This window comes from Hylobates moloch, unplaced genomic scaffold (assembly GCF_009828535.3).
Source record: "Hylobates moloch isolate HMO894 unplaced genomic scaffold, HMol_V3 SCAFFOLD_17, whole genome shotgun sequence".
Lineage (NCBI taxonomy): Eukaryota > Metazoa > Chordata > Mammalia > Primates > Hylobatidae > Hylobates > Hylobates moloch.
Genome location: NW_026652292.1, coordinates 9,325,983 through 9,348,878, shown reverse-complemented (window position 1 = coordinate 9,348,878; position 22,896 = coordinate 9,325,983). Strand labels below are relative to the sequence as shown.

Genomic DNA, 22,896 nt, shown 5'->3' with positions numbered 1-22,896 from the left:
TAGGGGGAGGGGATATCCCAAAGCCACAAAGGCACCAGGCCACAGAGAGATGAGCTGGAAGCCACCTTAAGCAGAAGGGACAGTGCTAAGGGGTCCTTGGACTGCAGCCCACCCCTCATGCCCAGCACTACAAGACTCTAGGGGCACATTCGTCTGTCCTTCTGCCTGGAGTGGCCCCGAAGCAGCACGATGGCAGAGGAACCGCGACTGATCCTTCGCACTCTGGCTCTAAAGCTCCTACCCGAGTCCACTTAGGGAACCCTGGTTACAACTTTTATTTTAGACTGTTCTCAGCTATCCATCAGGGCCAAGAGCCAATCCCTAGTGGCCTATTGGAGGGAGAACGGGCAGAAACTTAAGGCACACTTTCGGCCTGCTCTCTCACGGGGAATTCTTCCTTAACGAGGACTTACTACAATCCCGATCCCCATCACTAATGGACTTAACAGGTCTCTGGCATCCATTGGATTCAAGTGAGCACATGCCGAGAGCAGTGTGGTGCGTGGTTAAGAGTGTGGCATTTAAGAGCATCACAGGCCTGTGGCTACTCTTCTGTGGGTGGGGATGCATGCCTTTTCTAGGCTAGTGGAGAGCTCTATCTGGTTACTTAGTGTGCTAACCAGTTGGGCGATCCAGAGCCTAACTGCTCAATCTCAGACGGCTGAGTGCCATTTGTCTAAATTGGGGGATGCCGAATGCTCACCTAACTGGTTAGCATGCTAGTCTCCCTGGTTATCGATTAACTACTAGTCAAATCTCTTTATCAAGTAGAAAAGCCATGCACCCCCACCCACAGAATAACTATCAATGGGACAATCCTGTCTGTGCTGGAAGCGGGTAAGGTTGCTCGTGTTCAGTCAAATTAAGCTGTCTCTACTGCTGTTGCCTTTGAAAAGGTTTCAGCTATGAACACAGACCTTCCCCCTACCATGACCCAAAGGGCTCTGGTTTCCTGGAAGCTGCTAGTGGGTCATGGGCATTAATGCAGTGGTCAACATCACATTTATGTTCATAACTACACAGGACCTGAACATCTTTAAACTTCCCACTTTCACCTTCATTCTTGGTTAATGAAAACATCCTTGGCAAAAGCTTTCACTCTGATCAGTCTTATTACTGGCCCAGAATTTGAGTCCTAGCGGTGCAATACTAATGCCCCAACTGCCCTGCTTAATCAGCTTCCTCAAAGTTCTGACACAAACAAAACAGAACCACGCTCCCATTCCATGATTCCCACCAGCAGTATCCAGGCAGCCCATGCTACTTTGAACACTTTTTCTTCAAGTGCACACTTCAGCTCCAGGGAAACTCAGGGAAGAAGAGCCCATAAGGTACCAAAAGACAAGAAGCATGGACTTTCTTGCAATGGACCCCGGCAGCATGTTAAGATCCAAAAACAAGCATTTTAACTGCCAGGAATTCAGCACACCACATTGAAAGTGGGATTACCATGGCTGCCAGCACCAGGCTTGTCCTGCAACAGATCCTCTTTAAAGGATTTAAACTGGACTCTTTCCAACTACAGGGCCTTGAAAGAGTTCTATGTTGTTTTAATCACTATCCTCCAGAGTTGGGAGTGGGTAATTTGTGCGCCTGCTGCATTCTTTAGATAGGGTATTAATTTATCAGGCTCTCTCTCTGCAGAACCAAATTGAGATTCCCTATTAAGATTCTTGGTCACAGTGGTTGCCTCAGTAGGCACTACAACTGCCACCTAAGAGTGACAGGGCCATGGCGGGGGTGGGGAGAAAATGTGATTGATCTAGGTTACCAAGAATCACCAGAGTCACTGGAGCCGCAAGTGTGGATCAGTTCTACAATAACCAGTTATCTATATAGGAGCTGAACCCTCATCCAGCCATTCACAACAACACCGTGGATTAACTTTTGAGACTGGCATGTGCTACTACTGTAGGATCTACCAGGGAGGGTGGGTGCAAGTGTGGATGTACAGATCCCAGGCATAGGGTCTGGGATCCCTAGCCCACATTCAGATGGCTGTGCAAGTAGGAAGTAGGGTATAGCAGCCACAGCATGACAAACGGTGTCCCACCCGTGGGACGCTGCCCTCCAGGAACATCGTGACGGGTTGGCCATTGACTATGGCCTGGGGTATGGCAAAGATAGTCCCGCTGGCACACTGCTGCCTGTGAGATGCAAGGACAACAGGTGGAGTGATATCCACGTGGGTACAGCAATTGGTCACTTGGTGGGCTCATTCCATGATACAAACACTGCCACCTAAGCAACCTAGCCCTATGTGGCCTGAGAAAGCTGTGGTCGGGACCAAAGCAGTGGCAAACTTGAGGGCACACTCACCCACAGGAAGCACTGCTCACTCCAAGTGGATGGCCAGCTAGTGAATGGTGGAACAGGACAGGTGGAGTGGGGAGAGAGACATGGATCTCCACTTAGAAGGATGTAGACACACACATGAATTAGGGCACTGATTTTTCAGAAGAGCCCTGTCCTTCTGAATGACAAACCAACAAACAAGATACTAAGCAAACCCAACAACTCTAAAATCAAGCCCCAGGGCTCTGCTTGGCCTAGAGAAGAGAACTGGGATCCCAAGTTGCTCACTCAGAGAATGAAAAGACACAACTACTATCCTAGTAACACTTAAGTTTTTTGTTGCTGTTGTTTTTTTTTTTAAGAGACAGGGTCTTGCTGCGTCACCCAGGCTGGAGTGCAGTGACACCACCATAGCTCACTGTAACCTCTAACTCCTGGCCTCAGGCAATCCTCCCATCTCAGCTCCCAAAGCACTAGGATTACAGGCGTGAGCCACCATGCCCAGCCCCTAAGACTTCTTTTTCACTTATTGTCTTGCCAGTTTGCAGTGGTATTTTCTAGAGGCTATATGAGACAATAGAATGATTGCGGCTAGAGATGAAAAGACCCAGCTGCTTCTCATTAAAATAGGTATTAAAAAGATTGGCAAATATAAAATCCACTTTCCTCATCAATTTTGGGAGTTTGGAATAGTTATTTTCACGAAAAATAGTATTTATATTAACACATAATGAGTGTTGTTATTTTAGAGCAAATTAATAAATACTTCCAAAATTGTTCTTCAAGGAGTTCGTCAAGAGGAAGAACAAGTGCATTAATCCATTTGTTACTTTAAGTGGTTTGGATTATATGAAAACAATGACAGGTTAGGTCTCAAGTGGGGAAAAAAAATAATCCTAAAGGGAATTCTAACATATCATTATTTCTAAGCAGTATTAATAACTCTTTAAAATCTCCCTAGTATCTATTTTCACAGAGTCAATTGTATAATGAAGTATAAAAAATTCTAATGAATGGATTAATGATCACTATTGCTACATGCTTTTAAGTCAAAACATATTTTATAAAACTACTGAAATGACCACATTTCATAAAGCATTATATCCACTAACAATTGTACACAGACATGATAAAAGAATAAAGATCTTTAAGATGCTGTGGGTTTTCTCCCCCCTCAGTTGGGTCTTAGGAGAAAAACGAATATAAGGAAAATGAAAATTAATTTTCCGCTCCATTATGGAGCAGAAAGCATCAAAATCCAAAATGATGTTTTCATATTCTCAAAATTAATTTTAAGTAATTAATTGGCATTTGATCTTCCATGTCTCTATGTCTCTTTTTTTTTTGGCCCACTCACATTGGCAGCAATAAAAATTACTATTTTGAAATATCTGTGGGGAGTGGGCATTACAGGAGCACACCACCACATTCGGCTAATTTTTTTAGGAGATGGAGTCTGACTATGTTGCCCGGGCTAGTCTCAAACTCCTGGACTTAAGCAATCATCCTGTCTCAGCCTCCTGAATAGCTGGGATTTATAGACGCCAGCCAGCAGCTCCTTGTATGTCTTTTAATTTCTATTTGGTATAATGTACTAGAAACTTTAACGAAGGCGTTTTAAAAGACTAGCCACTGCTTCAAAGAAAAAAAAGGTGTAAAAAAGCACAACATTCATTTGTTACTTTGACGTCAGTTAAGAACTACCCTTTATTTCATTACCTACTGATATGGTTTGGCTTTGTCCCCACCCAAATCTCATCTTGAATTCCCACGTGTTGTGGGAGGGACCCAGGTAATTGAATCATGGAGGCAAGTCTTTGCAATGCTGTTCTCATGATAGTGAATAAGTCTCACGAGATCTGATGGTTTGAAAAACAGGAGTTCCCTCACACAAGCTCGCTCTCTCTTTTTGCCTGCTGCCATCCCTGTGACTGATCTTGCTCCTCCTTGCCTTCCGTCATGATTGTGAGGCTTCCCTAGCCATAGGGAACTGTAAGTCCATTATAAATCTCCTTCTTTTGTAAATTGCCCAGTCTCAGGTATGTCTTTATCAGCAGCATGAAAACAGACTAATACACCTACCATCTCTACACACAGTTCTAAGCACTCAGAATGTATTCTGTCATTTACTCCCCTCAATAACAATCTCATAGTTTGGGAAACTAAGGTTGAAAGGAGAAGGGTAATATAACACATCTAAGGTCACACAAGAGTAAGGAGAAGGCAGTATACAAGAGATCTAGGATATTACTGAACTGTCACACTTTCAGAAAACTGGCTGGAAATCTAAGAATAGCTAATTCTATTTCAGTTACTGAGAACCAAGTAATTATCAACCAAGCACCAAATGAGGATTAAAAACTAGCTCCCAATTCCAAGAGTACTCTCCTTTTGATCTTATCATGCTTCTTCCCCACAACTACCTTCATCAAGCAATCAGGTTATCGTGAATGTTTTATTTTTTTCATAATGTCAATATTCTATTTATCTGCTCCTCCAACTTTATCATATTCTCCCACTTGCACGGTAGACTGCTCCCTCTAGTAAAACATACATTACTGAAATATAAAGATGAAAAATAACCAGGTAGTACAGCAGCGAATTAAAAAGTAGTTTTATTACTGCCAACCTGAACATTTCCACAGTTTACCAAGTTCTCTTTCTTTGTGAATTATCTGTTCAAGTTCTTTGTCCAGTTTACTAATCAAGGTCTCAACAGTAATAAAACTAAAAAAACAAGTCAGCTTTGTGCTGGGTTAGGTAAAAAAAAAAAAAGAAAGAAAATGGTTTGAAAAAACATCAGCGAAAGATCGGAACACACTCACCAAAAGAGGAATAAAAAATTTTAAATGTTCAAGTCATTCAAGAAATGCAAATTTAAATCACAAGAAGATGGTGATGGTTGCACAACAAGGTGTATTTAATGCCACTGAAGTATATACTTAAAAATAGTTAAAATAGTAAATTTTATTACATATACTTTACCACAATCAAATTTTTTAATAAAAATCACAGTAACGCCAGGTATGGCAGCTCACACTTGTAATCCCAGCACTTTGGGAGGCTGAGGCAAGAGGATCATTTGAGCCCAGGAGTTCAAGACCAGCCTGAGCAACATAGGGAGACCCCCATATCTACAATAAGATTTTAAAATTAGCAGGGTATGAGGGCGCCTGCTTGTAGTCCCAGCTACTCAGGAGGCTAAGGCAGGAAGATTGCTTGAGCCCGGAAGGTTGAGGCTGTAGTGAGCTATGACGGCGCCACTGCACTCCAGCCTGGGTTTATAAGCAAGATCCTGTCTCAAAAAAAAAAAAAGTCACAGTAAGATACCCCCGTACCTATTGAAAGGGCAAAAAAATGAAAATAAAAACACCCTTACCAGACAATCCAGAAATCCTATTTATATTTAACCTGATAAAATGAAAACTTATGTTCACACAAAAACCTATGTGAGTATGTATAATGGTTTCATCCTTAACTCCCCAAAACTAGAAATAACCAACTCAAGAATTCCACAACTGGGTAATAGATAAACTGTGGTACATCCCTACAATAAAATACTAAGCAATAAAAAGAAATGAACTAGTGATACATGCAACGATGATGTGGATAACCCTCAAACATTATATTAAGTTAAAGAAACCAGACTCAAAAGACTACATACTGTATGGTTCTATTTATGACATTCTGGAAAAGGCAAAGCGATAGGGACAGAAACAGATCAGTAGTTGCCAGGGGCTGGAAATGGGGGACAAAGTTGACCATAAAAGGGTAAAGGATATTTGCAAGGGGGGGTAATGGAACTATTTTATACCCTGACTGTGCTGGCTATATGACTGCATGTATTTGTCAAAATAGATATTAAATAAGGTAAATTTTACTGTATTTAAATACTTTAATTTGAAAAATGAAATCGAAAGGCCTTCTACAGTAGTGTCTACACAGACATGTGGGAAGAACGAACAAATAAGAAAGAAGGATGACATGAAAAAAATACTTGTTCCCTCTCTAAAATGTCATCTAATGAAATTGTAGATTGAAGTGTACACCCAATGAGCACATGTTTTTCATCCAACCAGGCAGAAACTGATGTTGTTAGGGACTGTGGAAATCATCAGCATTGGTCACCAAATATTTCTCACTTTCCACTTTCTGGGCATACGCTGAAACTGCATTTCCCTGCCACCTCTGAAATTAGGCATGGACATGTAACTTACTTTAGTCAATGAAATATGAGGTACAATGACAAGTATCCCTTCTTGGTAGAAGTGTTTGAAAGCCAATGAACACAATTCATCACACTGCATTTTCCCTGCCTCAATGGGCGTGGAAGCATGCAGTAAGGGATGGAGCTTCCATCAAGCTGGGTTCCCCAGTGACTACAGTTAGCAAAAGCACTTCCCCCTCCACCCACATTGGAAAATTAACTTTTTTTTTTTTTTTTTTTTTAAAGAAACAGAGCCTTACTTTGTCATCCAGGCCATCCAGGCTAGAGTGCAATGGCACAACCATAGTTCACTGCAGCCTCAAACTCCTGGCTGGGCATGGTGGCTCACGCCTGCAATCCCAACACTTTGGGAGGCCATGGTGGGCAGATTGCTTGAGATCAGGAGTTTGAGACCAGCCTGGTCAACATGGTGAAACCTCATCTCTACTAAAAATTACCCAGAACGTGGTGGCGCACACCCGTAGTACCAGCTACTCGCGAGGCAGAGGCAGGAAAATTGCTTGAACCTGGGAGGTGGAGGTTGCAGCAAACCGAGATGACACCACTGCACTCAAGCCTGGGCAACCAACCAACGGAGCAAGACTCTATCTCAAAAAGAAGCAAACAAACAAAAAACACTCCTGGGCTCAAGTGACCCTCCTGCCTCAGCCTCCCAGCTGAGACTACATGGGCACACCACCATGCCTAGCTAAATTTTTCTTTATTTTTTGTAGAGACAGGGTCTCACTATCACCACGTTGCCCAGGCTGGTCTCAAACTCCTGGGCTCAAGCAATCCTCTGGCGTTGGCCTCCCAAACTGCCAGTATTATAGGTGTGAGCCAATGTGCCTGGCCAAGAAGTGATTAACCTTTTGATGCTTTATGCTCCTGAGGTTTAGAGTAGTTTGTGACTACGACATAACTTAGCTGATCCTATTTTATACAGAATCTTAGCAGCTTTGCAAAAACATGAAGCAAGTACGACTATTACAAACATACAAAGTCAAAAAAATAGCCTGTTTTGTATACTAGTTCCAATCCCACCACCCAAAACCTCAACAGAGTAACAAGGCCAAGGCTACAAAAAGAGAGTGAAGCCTACAAAGGGCTCAGCTTAAAGTCCTTTAGTAAAAATTAAACCACGAAGTAGGTTCTGTGGCAGATTGAGGCTCTCCCCCATCAGACTCATATGCAGTAAAATTATGAATCTTGCTCAGGCCAAAGTAAAATCAATGCATCTTGCTTGTTATGAACGCAAACCTACTTAGAAACAATATGGCAAAGCTCTTCCTGGTTTTCAAAGGGAAATTTGTATTTAATCCTGTAGCACTTTTTGTTGCTGTATTTGAATACCTAATGTCTTTACACACGCATACCTTTTAAAGATTCCACCACAGAGCTTGGCTCAATAAACAATAGTGGTTTTTTTAATTAAAAAAAACTTCAAATCCTTAGTAATTTTTCAAATTCTTATGGAGATTGCCCAGGAGATGGGAAAGAAAGAAAGAAAACCACCACCAATGAGAGGAGGTTATCAAATTGGAGCCTACTGTGGAAGTCAACCCATTCCATCAAAGTTTTTCTAGCCAACAGTACAGTTCAATATTTTATCCTAAGTGCCTAGTATGAGGAAAAAAATAAAACTCTATGTTTTGGGGTACATGTTATAACTCTTAAGCTATTATCTATCTTGAAAGTTCTTTGATGTAAGACTTCAAAATCTCTCCACTTCTGGTGTTAAAACAGTGATAATTTAATATACAAAGGATTACTTTTTATTACTAACAGACTTTAGTTTTTAGAACAGTCTTAGATTTACAGAAAATATTAAGAGAGTACAGAGTTCCCATATACCCAGCAGACAATATCCCCTACTATTAACATCTTATTAGGATTTGTTACATTGTTGTTACACTTAACCAATATTGATACACTGTCATTAACTCAAATCCATAGTTTATTCCGATTTCCCTAGTCTTTACCTAATGTCCCTTTTCTGTTCTAGGATCCACATATATTTAGTTGTCATGTCTCCTCGGGCTCCTCTGGGTTCAGGCGGTCTCTCAGATTTTCCTTGTTTCTGATGACCTTGACAATTTTAAGGAGTACTGATCAGGTATACTGTAGAATGTCCGTTTATTGGAAATTGCACGATTCACGAACAGACTGGGGCTATGGGTTTTGGGAAGGAAAAATCACATAAAGTGGCATCTTTATTATATCATATCAAGGGATATGCCATCAACATGATTTATAACTGTTGGAGGCCGAAAGATTGAGGGTTGTGATCAACTCAGTATACCACTGGAGGCTCTAAGAGTGAACAGCAAACTGTTCTCATAAACGCAGAATGTTGGCAAACTGACAAACTGCCTATGCCACCCAGAAGGAATGCTGAAGGCAGTCATGCCCCAAGCTCAGTGTTTCTTGTGATTAGGTACATCTGAAGCCTGTGATCAATTAAGCAGCTGACCAATCGTTATCACCTCCCCCCTGCTCTTTCTACCCAATAAATACGAAGGGCTGTGGAAGCTAGGCTGCTGCCTTTGCTCACTAGAAGCAGGGAGCTCTCTTTTTCTTCCCCTGGACCCTTCCTTTAAAAGTTTCTTTCGTCTTAAGTTTTCATTTCTACATTTGTCCCCCTTCACTCAGTCTCATAATGACGGTCTCAAGTAGTAGCAGCAGTAACTGTCATAGTGACAGTCTCAAGTAATAACTGCGGCAGTATGCCACATATAACTGTTAATGTCGACCTTGTTCATCTGGCTGAAGTAAACAAGGAATGTTTAATATGTAATTATCAATAAAATTTTTACAATTAGTAGCTACAATTACAGTAGACAATTTTGAAAATATATTAAAAATATTACTCAAAGTGTCTGCAGATTACCTATATATCCCAAAATAGGGAAGTAGCTATATAAATGGTGCACATTCACTATATGGAATGTATACAGTCCCCTAAAAATAGCAAATATAAGGCTGGGCGCAGTGGCTGATGCCTGTAATCCCAGCACTATGGCAGGATGGATCACTTGAGTCCAGAAGTTTGAAACCAGCCTGGCCAACATGGCAAAACCTAACTCTACTAAAAATACAAAAACTAGCCAGGCATGGCAGCATGCGCCTGTAATCCCAGCTACTCAGGAGGCTGAAGTACAAGAATCATTTGAACCCAGGAGGCGGAGGTTGCAGTGAACCGAAATTGTGTGACTGCATTCCAGCCTGGGCAACAGAGCAAAACTCCATCTCAAAAAATATACATACATATACATATATATGTATATATAACTATTTGCTAATATGGAAAGAAACATAACATTTTTAAATGACCACACTCCTTTATTTCCAACTAAGTAAAAACACCATAGCCTAAAGGAGAAAATGCAAAAAAATGATAGCCACTGTAATTGGTCAGAAGAGAACATGGGTAATTTTTCTTCCTTTCTCGTCCCCAAGTATATAGTGTTTAATTGCTACTTTTACAATTACAAGCAGAAAAAAAATGTTTAACTGCTCAAATTTTACAAAAAATATTTCCTTTTTGAGGGTGAGAGTATACCCATAAACAAAATATATGGGTTTGGGAATTAGGTCTTGCAAACACAGCTTAAAAATTCCAATTCTCGGCCAGGTGCAGCGGCTTGTGCCTGTAATCCCAGCAGGCTGAGGTGGGCAGATCAGCTGAGGTCGGGAGTTCATGACCAGCCTGACCAACATAGAGAAACCCCACCTCTACTAAAAATACAAAATTAGCCAGGTGTGGTGGCACATGCCTGTAATTCCAGCTACTCGGGAGGCTGAGGCAGGAGAATCGCTTGAACCCAGGAGGCGGAGGTTGCGGTGAGCCGAGATCGCGCCATTGTACTCCAGCCTGCGCAACAAGAGCGAAACTCTGTCTCAAAAAAAAAAAAAATTCCAATTCTCTATGTACCCCAAAGTTTACTTATTTTAGCTCACCAGATTACTATCATTACTAAATTAAATATTCACCTGTACTGTTGGTCCTGGAAGCCTAAACACTGTACTTTCTGGCCTCCTTGCCAACTAGGCTTGTTAGAGTCTGTCAATGAGAAGCACTTCTGTGAGATCAGAAGAAGCAGAGAGGCTGGGTGCAGTGGCTCATACCTGTAATCTCAGCACTTTGGGAGGTCGAGGTGGGTGGATCACCTGAGGTCAGGAGTTCGAGACCAGCCTGGCCAACGTGGTGAAACCCTGTCTCTACTAAAAATACAAAATTAGCCAGGAGTGGTGGCGTGTGCCTGTAATCCCAGCTACTCAGGAGGCTGAGGCAGGAGAATCGCTTGAACATGGGAGGCAGAGGTTGCAGTGAGCCAAGATTGCACCACTGCACTCCAGCCTGGGCAACAAGAGCGAAACTCCATCTCAAAAATAAAAATAAAAAAGAAGCAGAGAAACAGCGAAACCATTTTCTACTTGTTTCTAAAAACCAGCAGTTGCAGCTAATGGCAGGTACTGCAGACTCCTGCTAACAGATACGCAAGTCATGGTGGAGATTCTGCCAACAGCTGTGGGCAACATCAAGCTTCAGCAGCACAGGCAATGATTCCAACAATTTCAGCAGTAATGAGCTAGTTATCCCTGTATCCCCTTCTCAACTCTAAATCCTCCCTTTCAGTCCCTGTTCAGTGATAGGGACCCTAAGCTTTTCTTTTTTTTTTTTTTCTTTTTATTTTTGCCTGGGACAGTTAAACTTTGTCAGTAGAGGGTGCTGGAGGGATATCTAAGAAGAAAGGGGTGTTTTCTAGCTCCTGCCACACCATCAGTAGTTTTGTTTTAATGAACACCTTCATACAGCCCTGCTGATGAGGACCCAACACACTCCAGGACTTGCACAGGTACACACAGTATATCCCAACTCCCTCTGCATACCTGCACATCAACCTTGGCTCACCTGTACCCTGGAAGGTTGCTTTCTGCTCCCTAGAAGAAGTGGTGTACCACTTTACACTCCCACCAGCAGTATATGAAAATTCCAACTGCTCTACCTCCTTACAAACACTTGGTATGGTCAGTCATTCTATTACCATTTTAGCCACCCTAATAGGTATGTAATGATATCTCACAGTAGTTTTAATTAACAATTTTATTGAGATATAACTTATATGTCATAAAGTTCACCAATTTAAAGACTTCAATTAAGTATATTTACAGTTACGCAACCATCACCATAATCTTTTAGAACATTATCATCATCCCAAAAGGAAACTCTGTAACTATTAGTGGATACTTCCTACTCTGTCTGCTCTCCCCAGTTCCAGACAACCACTAATTTCTCTATATATAGATTTGCCTATTCTGGACATTTCACACAAATAGGATCATAGAAAACATGTTCTTTTGTGACTGGCTTATTTCACTTTTCCTAATGTTTATGAGATTTATCCAAGTTGTACCATGCATCAGTACTTAATTCCTTTGAATTGCTGGGTAATATTCTATTTTATGAATAGACCACATTTATCCACTCATCAGTTGATGGACACTGGGTTGTTTCTATTTGGCTATTATAAATAATACTGGTAACTCATATACAGGTTTTTGTGTGAATACATTTTTGAATTCTCTTGGGTATATACCCAGAAATGAAATTTCTGGGTCATATGGTTACTCAGTTTATCTTTTTGAGGAATTACCAAAATCAGTCACACTATCTTACATTCCCACCAGTAACAAATGAAGGTTCCAATTTTTCTACAATGCTCACCAACAATTGCCTGTTCTTTCTGATTATAGCCATCCTAGTAGGTGTGAAGTGGTATCTCATTATGGTTTTGACTAATGATGCTTAGCATCTTTTCGTATGCTTAATAGCCATGTACATGTATTTTTTAGTGAAGTGTCTATACAAATCTTTGGACCATTTTAAAAACTGAGTTATTTGTTTTCTTATTACTGAGTTCTGAGAGTTTTTATATACTCCAAGCCCCTTATAAGACACATTTTCTGTATCCTGTCTTCATTCTGTTAACAGTGTCTTTCTAATTTTGAAAGAAATTCTGAATTTTGATGCCATCCGATTTATCCACTTCTTTTATGGATCATGCTTTTGGAGTCATACCTAAGAAATCTTGGTCTAACCCAAGATTACGAAGAATTTCTCCTATATTTTCCCCTAGAAGTTTCATAGTTTTAGGTTTTTCATTGAGGTCTAACAGCCTTTTTGAGTTAATTTTGGTATATGGCACAAGCTATAGCTCAAAGTTCTTTTTTTTTTCCTACAGCTATTCAACTATCCAGTGCCATTTGTTGAAAAACGATATCCTTTATATTTTATGCAACTGCTTTTGCACTTCTGTCCAAAAATCAACTGTCCATGTATGTGTGGATCTATTTCTGGACTCTCTATCCTACACTATCAGACCAACGGACTTTAACAATTTAATTTTTTAAGGTGATTGCCATGTTTTCAGATACATTAAGAAACTACCACTTGTCGAGTTTTGACATAGTATCAAAGAACATACAAACATCTGAAAATATTCATCCCTTTTCAAGCTATAAATCTGTGTGATGCCAAATTTTTATATACGCTAACCAAAACATTTAACAAAGTGACTGCAAAGGGAGAGATGAGAATCCAGTTGTCTTATAATAATCCAGATAACGTTATTTATTAACATATATTGAGTTTATTGTTACTTTTAAATATTCTAAATAATTTGTGTTCATTTTTCATTTCTAATATGGTAAATATCTATCTTTATATATAAAACCCACATAAACAAAAGTCCTTTGGGAACACAATTTTAAGAATGTAAAGAGGTCCTGGGACAAAGCTTTGAAAACCACTACTCTAGCTACATCAATGCTCTTCAAACTGTTCCATTCAATAGAAATGCCTCTTGACACTTTTCAAGGACTTGGAATGAAGAAATGAAACACGCAGAAAATATTGTTGCACAGGTCCTAGATACATAGTAGACATGTACCCAAAATTTGGTAAATGGGGAAGTAATCAAAAAAGACATGGAATCTCCAATATTCTATTTCAAAAGTGTTAGAACTGCACCCTAAACAGGGTAAATTTGTGTGTAAATTATACTTTATTAACCTGATTCCATCTTTACAGAATACATTAAGAGGTGACAGAAGGGAAGAAGAGAGACAGGAAAGTAAAAAGGGTATTATAGCCAGGCACAGTGGCTCACACCTGTAATCCCAGCACTTTGGGAGGCCGAGGCGGGCAGATCACCTGAGGTCAGGAGTTCAAGACCAGCCTGACCAACATGGAGAAACCCCGCCTCTACTAAAAATACAAAATTAGCCAGGTGCTGTGGTGCATGCCTGTAATCCCAGCTACTCGGGAGGCTGAGGCAGAAGAATCGCTTGAATCCAGGAGGCGGAGGTTGCCATGAGCCAAGATCGTGCCATTGCACTGCAGCCTGGGCAACAAGAGCTAAACTCCGTCTCAAAAAAAAAAAGATATTATAATGAAGTTATAAAAAATAAGTGTACAGGGAATGCTTCAGTCTTCCAAGCCTTCAAGAATTCATGTCTGGCTGGGCGCGGTGGCTCACGCTTGTAATCCCAGCACTTTGGGAGGCCGAGGCGGGCGAATCACGAGGTCAGGAGATCGAGACCATGGTGAAACCCCGTCTCTACTAAAAATACAAAAAATTAGCCGGGCGTGGTGGCGGGCGCCTGTAGTCCCAGCTACTCGGAGAGGCTGAGGCAGGAGAATGGCGTGAACCCAGAAGGCGGAGCTTGCAGTGAGCCGAGATTGTGCCACTGCACTCCAGCCTGGGCGACAGAGCGAGACTCCGTCCCAAAAAAAAAAAAAATTCATGTCTATCATGGGCTGAATTGCATTCCCCCTCCCCCCGTAATTCATGTGTTGAAGCCCTAACCTGCATGTATACATAATGTAACTTTATTTGGAGACAGGATCTTTAAAGAGGTAATTAAGTTAAAATGAGGTCCTTAGAGTGGGCCCTAATCCAATATGACTAGCGTCCTTAAAAGAAGAGATTAGGACATAAACGGACAACTACATCAAGACATACAGAGAGAAGACCACATGAAGACACAGAAGACAATCATCTACAAGCCAAGGAGAGAGGCCTCAGAAGAAACCAGGCCTACCAACACCTTCATCTCAAACTTCTAGCCTCCAGAGTTGAGAAAATAAATTTCTCTTAAGCACCCAGTCTGTAGTACTTTGTTACAGCAGCCCCTGCAAACTAAAACAATGTCTAAAACTGAACTACTTATCTCTTTCCATTCCCATTTGAAATAGTCTAAAAATCAATCATTTTTAACTCCTCCTCCTTATATTACCTCCTCAATTACTATGTTCTATTAATTCTACCTCGGTCTATTTCTTCTTTTCCATTCTTTCCATCCTCTCTACCTTAATGTAAACTCCTATATCTCATCTAGCCTACTGCAACAGCATTCTAAAATATAGTCTGAATTATTAAGTTTTCCCTTGGGGGGGTCTTACTTCCTATTCACTTTTTAAGAATTCTTTCTGTTCTACCTGTATTATACTAAAAATAAGTGATCTTCATATCTTTATAGGAGAGAAGTAAAACCCACTAAAGTAAGCCTGGCCTGGAAGAAACGGGAAGTAGGCGTCTGGAAGTGGACAGCCCAGCAATAATCACTCACAGGACTTCAGTCTAAAAAGTATTCTAATTGAGCAATGTAGCAGATTCCTTTTGGACTGTCTTACCAGCTCAAGAACGGACACAGCCAGTCATGATTCTTATTCTTACATTACCTTTCCCACCACCACCCAGCTACCTGGATTAAAAGGACAGGCAACTGACCCAACATGAGCCAGTGAGATTCTAGCTTCCAGAAATTTGAATTTAAGACAAACAAAAACTTGTCTTAACCAGGAAAGAGACAGACTCAGTAACCCTGGGGGATTGGTTTCAGCAACTCCACAGGTGCCAAAATCCGCAGATGCTCAAGTCCCTTATGTAAAACAGCATAGTATTTCCAAGTAACCTATGCACGTCCTTCCATATACAGGAGTCCCCTGAACAAGAGTTAGGGGCACCGACCTCCTGCACAATCAAAAATCCACATACAGCCAGGCGTGGTGGCTCACGCCTATAATCCCAGCACTTTGGGAGTCTGAGGCAGACGGATCACCTGAGGTCAGGAGTTCAAGCCAATATGATGAAACCCCATCTCTACTAAAAATACAAAATTAGCCAGGCACGGTGGTGCATGCCTGTAATCCCAGCTACTCGGGAGGCTGAGGCAGGAGAATCGCTTGAACCTGGGAGGTGGAGGTTGCAATGAGCTGAGATCGTGCCACTGTACTCTAGCCTGGGCAAAAAGAGCAAAACTCTGTCTCAAAAAAAACAAAAACAAAAACAAAACAAAACCAAAAAAAACACACACATACAACTTTTGACTCCCCAAAAACTACTAATGGCCTACTGGTGACCGGAAGCCTTACCATAACAATACAACATAAACAGTAGATTAATAAATATTTTGTATTACCTTTTTTTTTTTTTTTTTTGAGACGGAGTCTTGCTCTGTTGCCCAGGCTGGAGTACAGTGGCATGATCTCAGCTCACTGCAAGCTCCACCTCCCATGTTCACACCATTCTCCTGTCTCAGCCTCCCAAGTAGCTGGGATTACAGGCACCTGCCACCACATCCAGCTAATTTTTTGTATTTTTAGTAGAGACAGGGTTTCGCCATGTTGTCCAGGCTGGTCTCGAACTCCTGACCTCAGGTGATCTGCCTGCCATTGCCTCCCAAAGTGCTGGGATTACAGGTGTGAGACACCGCACCCAGCCTTTGTATTACATTATACTAGGTATTATGAGTACTCTAGAGATAATTTAAAGTACAGATCTGTGAACACCACAGTTTGAACTGCATGGGTCCACTTATACGTGGATTTTTTTCTTCAATAAATATATTGGAAAATTTTTTGGAAATTCACAATTTAAAAAAAACAGATGAACTATGTAGCCTAGAAGGAGCAAAAAAAATAAAATTGTGCCATGAATGCATAAACTGTATTATATGTATCGCATACTGTATTATATGCTGTATTCTTACAATACGTATTGTAATATTATATACTGTATTCTATATTATATACTTTATTTTTACAGTAAAGCTAGAGAAAAAAATTAAGAAAATCAGAAAGAAAATACATTTACAGCACTGTACCATATTTATTGATACCTGTCTGTTTACAAGATAAATCATTCCGAAATGGCCAGCAACCACAGCTACAAACCTCACATCTATGGCACATACGAAGCAATTCGACTTTTTCCTCATAATGTCATGCCTTTTTTCAGCTTCCTGGAGCACTTCCAGCATCACTTAGTGGCACCTCATATGGATCCCATCATGTTACTCAAAGTTTAGGGTACTGCACTAAATGCAATGAAAAATACAAGAGAATCCAGAGAGATACTTTTTACCATATACAATTTACTGGAGAGATGAAATGCTCATGCAGAGATGATTAGCTTCATAAGGCGTTTTAAGTGGATAGGATACTCGCAACACTTGAGCTCACAACAGCAACAGAAGGTGGCTACGAAATTATTATAGTAGCACAGTATGCACTACGGTTAATTTCATGCAGTTATGATTTAATATTGTATCTTTAAGTTTCTTTACATCTCTCAACTGTGAATGGTGCCATATACAGTCTCCATTACATGTTTGTGTGTATAAGTCTTAAGTAGATAGGATACTCGCAACACTTGAGCTCACAACAGCAACAGAAGGTGGCTATGAAATTATTATAGTAGCACAGTATGCACTATGGTTAATTTCATGCAGTTACGATTTAATATTGTATCTTTAAGTTTCTTTACATCTCTCAATTGTGGATGGTGCCATGTACAGTCTCCATTACATGTTTGTGTGTTCAAGTTTTGATAAATTTTAACATTTCATGACAGATTTGTATGTATTTTATGATAGTGAGTAAAACAGACTAGTACCTACATATATTTTATGCATTAATGACATAACTTTTTAACTTTTTCACTATTTCTAGACTACACAGTTCATCTGCAAGTTTTTTCAAATTGTTGCAAATCTCCAAAACTTTTTCCAATATATATATATATATATTTTTTTTTGAGACGGAGTCTCTCTCTGCAGCCCAGGCTGGAGTGCAGTGGCGCGATCTCGGCTCGCTGCAAGCTCCGCCTCCCGGGTTCACACCATTCTCCTGCCTCAGCCTCTCTACAGGCGCCCGCCACCACGCCCGGCTAATTTTTTTGTACTTTTAGTAGAGACGGGGTTTCACCGTGGTCTCGATCTCCTGACCTCGTGATCCGCCCGCCTCGGCCTCCCAAAGTGCTGGGATTACAAGCGTGAGCCACCGCGCCCGGCCTCCAATATATTTATTGAAGAAAAAAATCCATGTGTAAGTGGACCCACGTAGTTCAAACCCATGTTGTTCGAGAGTCAACTGTACTTTAAATTATCTCTAGATTACTTAGAATAATTATAACATAAATGTTATGTAGTCATCATACTGTATTGTATGCGGAATAATGACAACAAAAAAAGGCTGTACATGTTCAGTACAAATGTAATCATCTATTTTTTTCCAAATATTTTCCATCTGACATTGGATGAATCTGCAGATGCGAAACCCACAGATACAGAAAGCTGGCTGCGTATCAAGACAACTTATGTCTCACCTCAGCTCAAAACCCTCCCATAGCTCCCTATCTCACTATAAAAGTCAATGAAGTCCTACCTGCTCTCTCCCCATTGGCTCCATATCTTTCTGACCTCATATTATACTTACTCTTCTCCAACTCTTTTACTCCATTACAGCTACACTGCTCTCCTGGTTATTTCTTGAACACTCTAGGCATGCTCCCATCTTAGACACTTCACATAGGTATATTCCCTCTGCCTGGAATGCTCTGCCCAGAGTATCTGCATGGCTAACTCCTTCTCCTTTGCTCCTTCTCAGTGAGGCCTTCCTTTACTGCTATATTTAAAACTGCAACCCCTAGTGAGCCAAGATCGCGCCACTGCACTCCAGCCTGGGTGACAGAGCAAGACTCTGTCTCAAAAAAAAAAAAAAAAAAAAAAAACAGCAACCCGTGCCCTCATATCATGGCACTTCTTATTCCCTCCCAATTCACTGTTCTCCACAGCATTTATAACCTTCTAGTTATGCCATATAATTTATTACATGTTTATTTTGTCTTAAGCTAATAACTATAATGTAAGCTCTATGAAAGAAAGGATTTTCTCTATATTGTTCCTTGCCTAGCCCAAATGCATAAAATAGTGCCTGGCTCATAACAGGTCCTCAATAAACATTAAACGAATAAATGAATGTACGCTTGGTCACAAGCGTGCCAAAACAGTGAAAGGTAATGTGTGGTAAGAAACATGCAGCAGACATCTCTGGAAACAAAGAAGACCGTGTGGTTCTAGAAAGAGAGGAACTAGCTGTCTGATTCTGACAACTTTCTATCCTTTTAACTCATTTCTTCCAAATTTAAGTTACCTCAAATTTTTGCCATAGTGATATAGAACATGATCAACCATACTACTCTTTAGCTTCACACTTTTCAAATGAATTTGTTCCATAAAGCATAAAGAACAACCGCTTTGGTATTCTGTAATAAAATTACTAAGACCTTGTATTATGCTGTGCTAATACAAGCAGTAATTTAACAAAATGGAAAAGAAAAAAAAAACCCTCAGCTTTATATCACTGAGCCAAAATGTGGGCATTCTATGACAAAACGTTTAATATTATCTTTGAGAACTGCACATCAACACTTGCAACATCTATTCCAATATTGTAGTGCTTTTCCTTAAAAAAAAAAAAAAAAAAGTATATCCTTGACTAAAGGATAGATTTTTCCTTGAAACTGAGAAATCTCAGTGCATTGCAGGATCAGACTCCTAACCCATAAAATGAGGAGGGCAAATGTCTAAGGTCTCCTAGAGCTCTGAAGTTTAAAAATGTGAGGATGGATAGCAGTTGACATAACACATCTGCACTCATACAAATAACATTTACACAGAATGATTTATCCATCCCTGTATTTATGAGAATGGACTATAAACCTGTTGATTTTACAAAAATTAATTTAATACTGAAGACACCTTAGAGATCTTTAAAAGCTAGCAAACAATTAGTATGAAAGGTCCATGTCGGAACTCAGCATTACTACAAATGCGTAACATTCTGAGCATTAGACTATCATATATGGTACCATCAGAAGCAAGCAACGTGCTATTTTTAAAAGGAAGAGTTACACACTATATGCATGGTAGATGTTTTTGTAACATTCTTAATCTCTTTGCTCAGAATATTAAAATATATTTTTAAAGGACAGAGAACCGGCCAGGAGCGGTAGCTCACACTCGTAATCCCAGCATTTTGGGAGGTTGAGGCAGACAGATCACCTGAGGTCAGGAGTTCGAGACCAGTCTGGCCAACATGGCGAAATCCCGTCTCTACTAAAAATACAAAAATTAGCAGAGCGAGGTGGCGCGCTCCTGTAATCCCAGCTACTCAGGAGGCTGAGATAGGAGAATCGCTTGAACCCAGGAGGTGGAGGTTGCAGTGAGCGGAGATCAGGCCACTGCACTCCAGCCTGGGCGACAGGGCAAGACTCCGTCTCGGAAAAAAAATAAATAAATAAAATAAAATAAATAAATAAATAAAAAACAGAACCACAACAGTATTAGTGTTTTCAAAAGTAGGTGATACTGATTTTTTTTAAATTTAGTTTTATGTTTGGCCATATTTTGAATATCTCCTACCAAAAAATTTCTAATCAGATTTAAAAAACCTAAGTTGCATTTTTTAAAGAAATAATCTGTAATAACTGATTTCACAAATAGAAATTTTTTATTAGTTTTTTGGCATCTTTGCTCTATCATTTTTAATCCTCTATAACCCTCCCTTTTCCTTTAAGTGTTATTTCAACTTAAATTTAATTGTAAAAATGTCAGAAGACTTCAAAACTGGAATTTTGCAAAAGCAGGCATGAGAATACAGCACTAAAATTCACTTGTATTTCATGACTAATAATTTCATAAAGCAAAATAAAGTTCCCACCAAATTACATAAATGATTCATCCTATAGAGGGAGTGACAAAAACAAATTTCAACATTGGACTTTTAGTATACACTCATAAATAAGTATCTAATTTAAGTGCAGAGTCTGACAGACATGAGCTTGAATCTTGCCTCTGCCATTTACTACCTGTATTATCTTGGACAAGTTACTTAATCATACTAACCATCAGTTTCCTCATCTGTAAAATGAAAATGCCGACTACCTAACGATGTTGAGAGAATTAAATGAAATGTATATAAAGTGTTTACTAAAGCACATACTACACGTTGAGTCTTCAGCACATGTTATTGAACACAGGGAACAGTGTTCAATAAATAAATGTTATGTATACTTTTCCTGATTATAATTTTACAAGAGAAAAAATATATTTAAGCACTAGAAGTACAATGAAAATATTTCATGATTCCATACGTGCTTCAAGCGCAATTCCTGAATTACCATAGATTACTGTCACACCATAAAAGTATGCAAGTAGCAATGCCCGGGCCAAAAGAATAAGAATTGAATATAATACGTCCATACTTATCCTGTGATAAATACATGCCTTACTAGATTTACTCATTAAAACCTGAATCTAAAAGGATGTGAAACCTACGTAGATGGAAATTTACACGCAAGGACCACCTGTCAAAAAGAAATAGTTCCCAACCTTCAGCAGTTTCGCTTTACGATTTTTTCCAAAGGCGTCTCCAGTGGCGATTAGCTACACTCAGTGTATATAATAAACACACTGTGGCATAATGAAAGGGAAATTATTTGCAATCAGAATGCCTAGGTTCAAATCTGTCTCTTACTACCTGTGTAAAGCTTCGACAAGCTATTAAAATAACGAAGCCTACATTTCCACATTTATAAAAGATAATACCTACCTATTGCACAGGCTTTTTACGAAGATGAAACGCGAATGTACAACAAGTGCCACGTTACAGTTGAGGTTTTTATAAAAGGCAAGACTTAAAAAAAAAATAAGTCGTTATCAACTCATTACATAGATAATATCAAACTTTTTTCACTCATTATTGCACTCCATAACGGCGTTTGATAATTCATTTTCATTTAAAATCGCCAAAATCGCAACCCATAAGATTGAAAGACGCTTATATCCTCATAAATATACCTAAAGTAGAAAAGCATTTGCACCGATAACCGGAACATTTAAAAAGGCAAAATTTAGTAATTTCCTCTATAAACTCACCACTCATTTAAAAACACAGCTGGTTAAAAATAATCTACTACCTTCAAGTGGGTAAGAAAATGCGCTTGAAGAGACATAAGGTGTGGACGTTTATATCTTAAGTATTCATTTCACAAGGGTCAGTTTGTTCAATGTAACCGTATCCAAAACACACGCAAACGCAAAACAAAACAAACAGAACCCTGCTTATAGATGTCAAGGATTTAAAACCAAATGGATCGCAACAAAAGAGCCCCTCCGTTTAGTAAACAGATTCTCGAGCGGCAGGCAAGCCGAGGACCGGGCTTTTCAATAGGGGTCAGCTCATTCCATTCGGCCGTCACCTGGCGGGGTATTTTTCGCGAAGTTTCAAAGTCAACAAAGAAGTTCTGTGGCGAGGGGGTAGGGCCTGGCAAGCAATAGGCAGAAGGACGTAAAGAAAGACAAAACCCAGTGGGGGAAGGGTGCGGAAAACGCCCCCGGACGACAGCGGCAGCGACAGCGGCCCCCTCTTCTGGGCCAGCGCGCGACGGCGGGGAGGGAGGCCACGCCGGCCAGGAGCAGCCCCGAGGCCCCGGTCCCGACCCCGGGCCCTGCCCGGCAGGGTCCCCGCCCCCCTCGGCGGCGCGGGCGGGAAACGGCGGGGGGCGCGCAGAGGGTCACCTTCTGCTCCCCGGCCCAGAGGCCCAGCGGGTGGGCAAACGGTCCAGGGGCCCGCCCCGCCGCGATCCGGCAGCCCACCTCGAGCGCCGCGGACCTGGCCGGGGCACGAACCCGGGCGCCGACGCAAGGGCTCGGGCGCCGCGCGTCGCCGACTTACCTTCCTCCGCGGTGTCCATCTTGTCTGGGGGGGCGGCGGTGACGCAGCCACGAGGCTCCCGCGGCCGGGCGGGGAAAGAGGGAGGGGAGGAGGAGGAGGGAGCCGGGCCCGGGCAGGTGCGTACGCTCAGGTGCGAGAGAGGAAGCGAGAGGAAGGAGAGGGGAGAGGGAGAGGGAGAGAGGCTGACAGAAAGCGAGCGACAAGGGAGGGGGGGGCGGGAACACCTAGGGGCGAGGCCTGGGCGGGGCGCCGAGGCGGAAGGGGCGGGAGCTCCCCAACGACCGGCGGTGTCACTTCCGGCGGCGGCGGC

The 22,896-nt window shown here is 41.0% G+C and overlaps 1 protein-coding gene across 1 annotated transcript in view; it reads right to left on the bottom strand.

The window, feature by feature from the left end:
- MARCHF6 (membrane associated ring-CH-type finger 6) overlaps positions 1-22,876 on the bottom strand; it is an 81,804-nt gene extending 58,928 nt beyond the window's left edge. Inside the window, exon 1 of the mRNA XM_032136032.2 lies at positions 22,587-22,876. Coding sequence (XP_031991923.2) covers positions 22,587-22,605 — 19 coding nt within the window. The 5' untranslated portion in view covers positions 22,606-22,876. The remainder of the gene's footprint in view (positions 1-22,586) is intronic.
- Between the last annotated feature and the right edge of the window lie 20 nt (positions 22,877-22,896).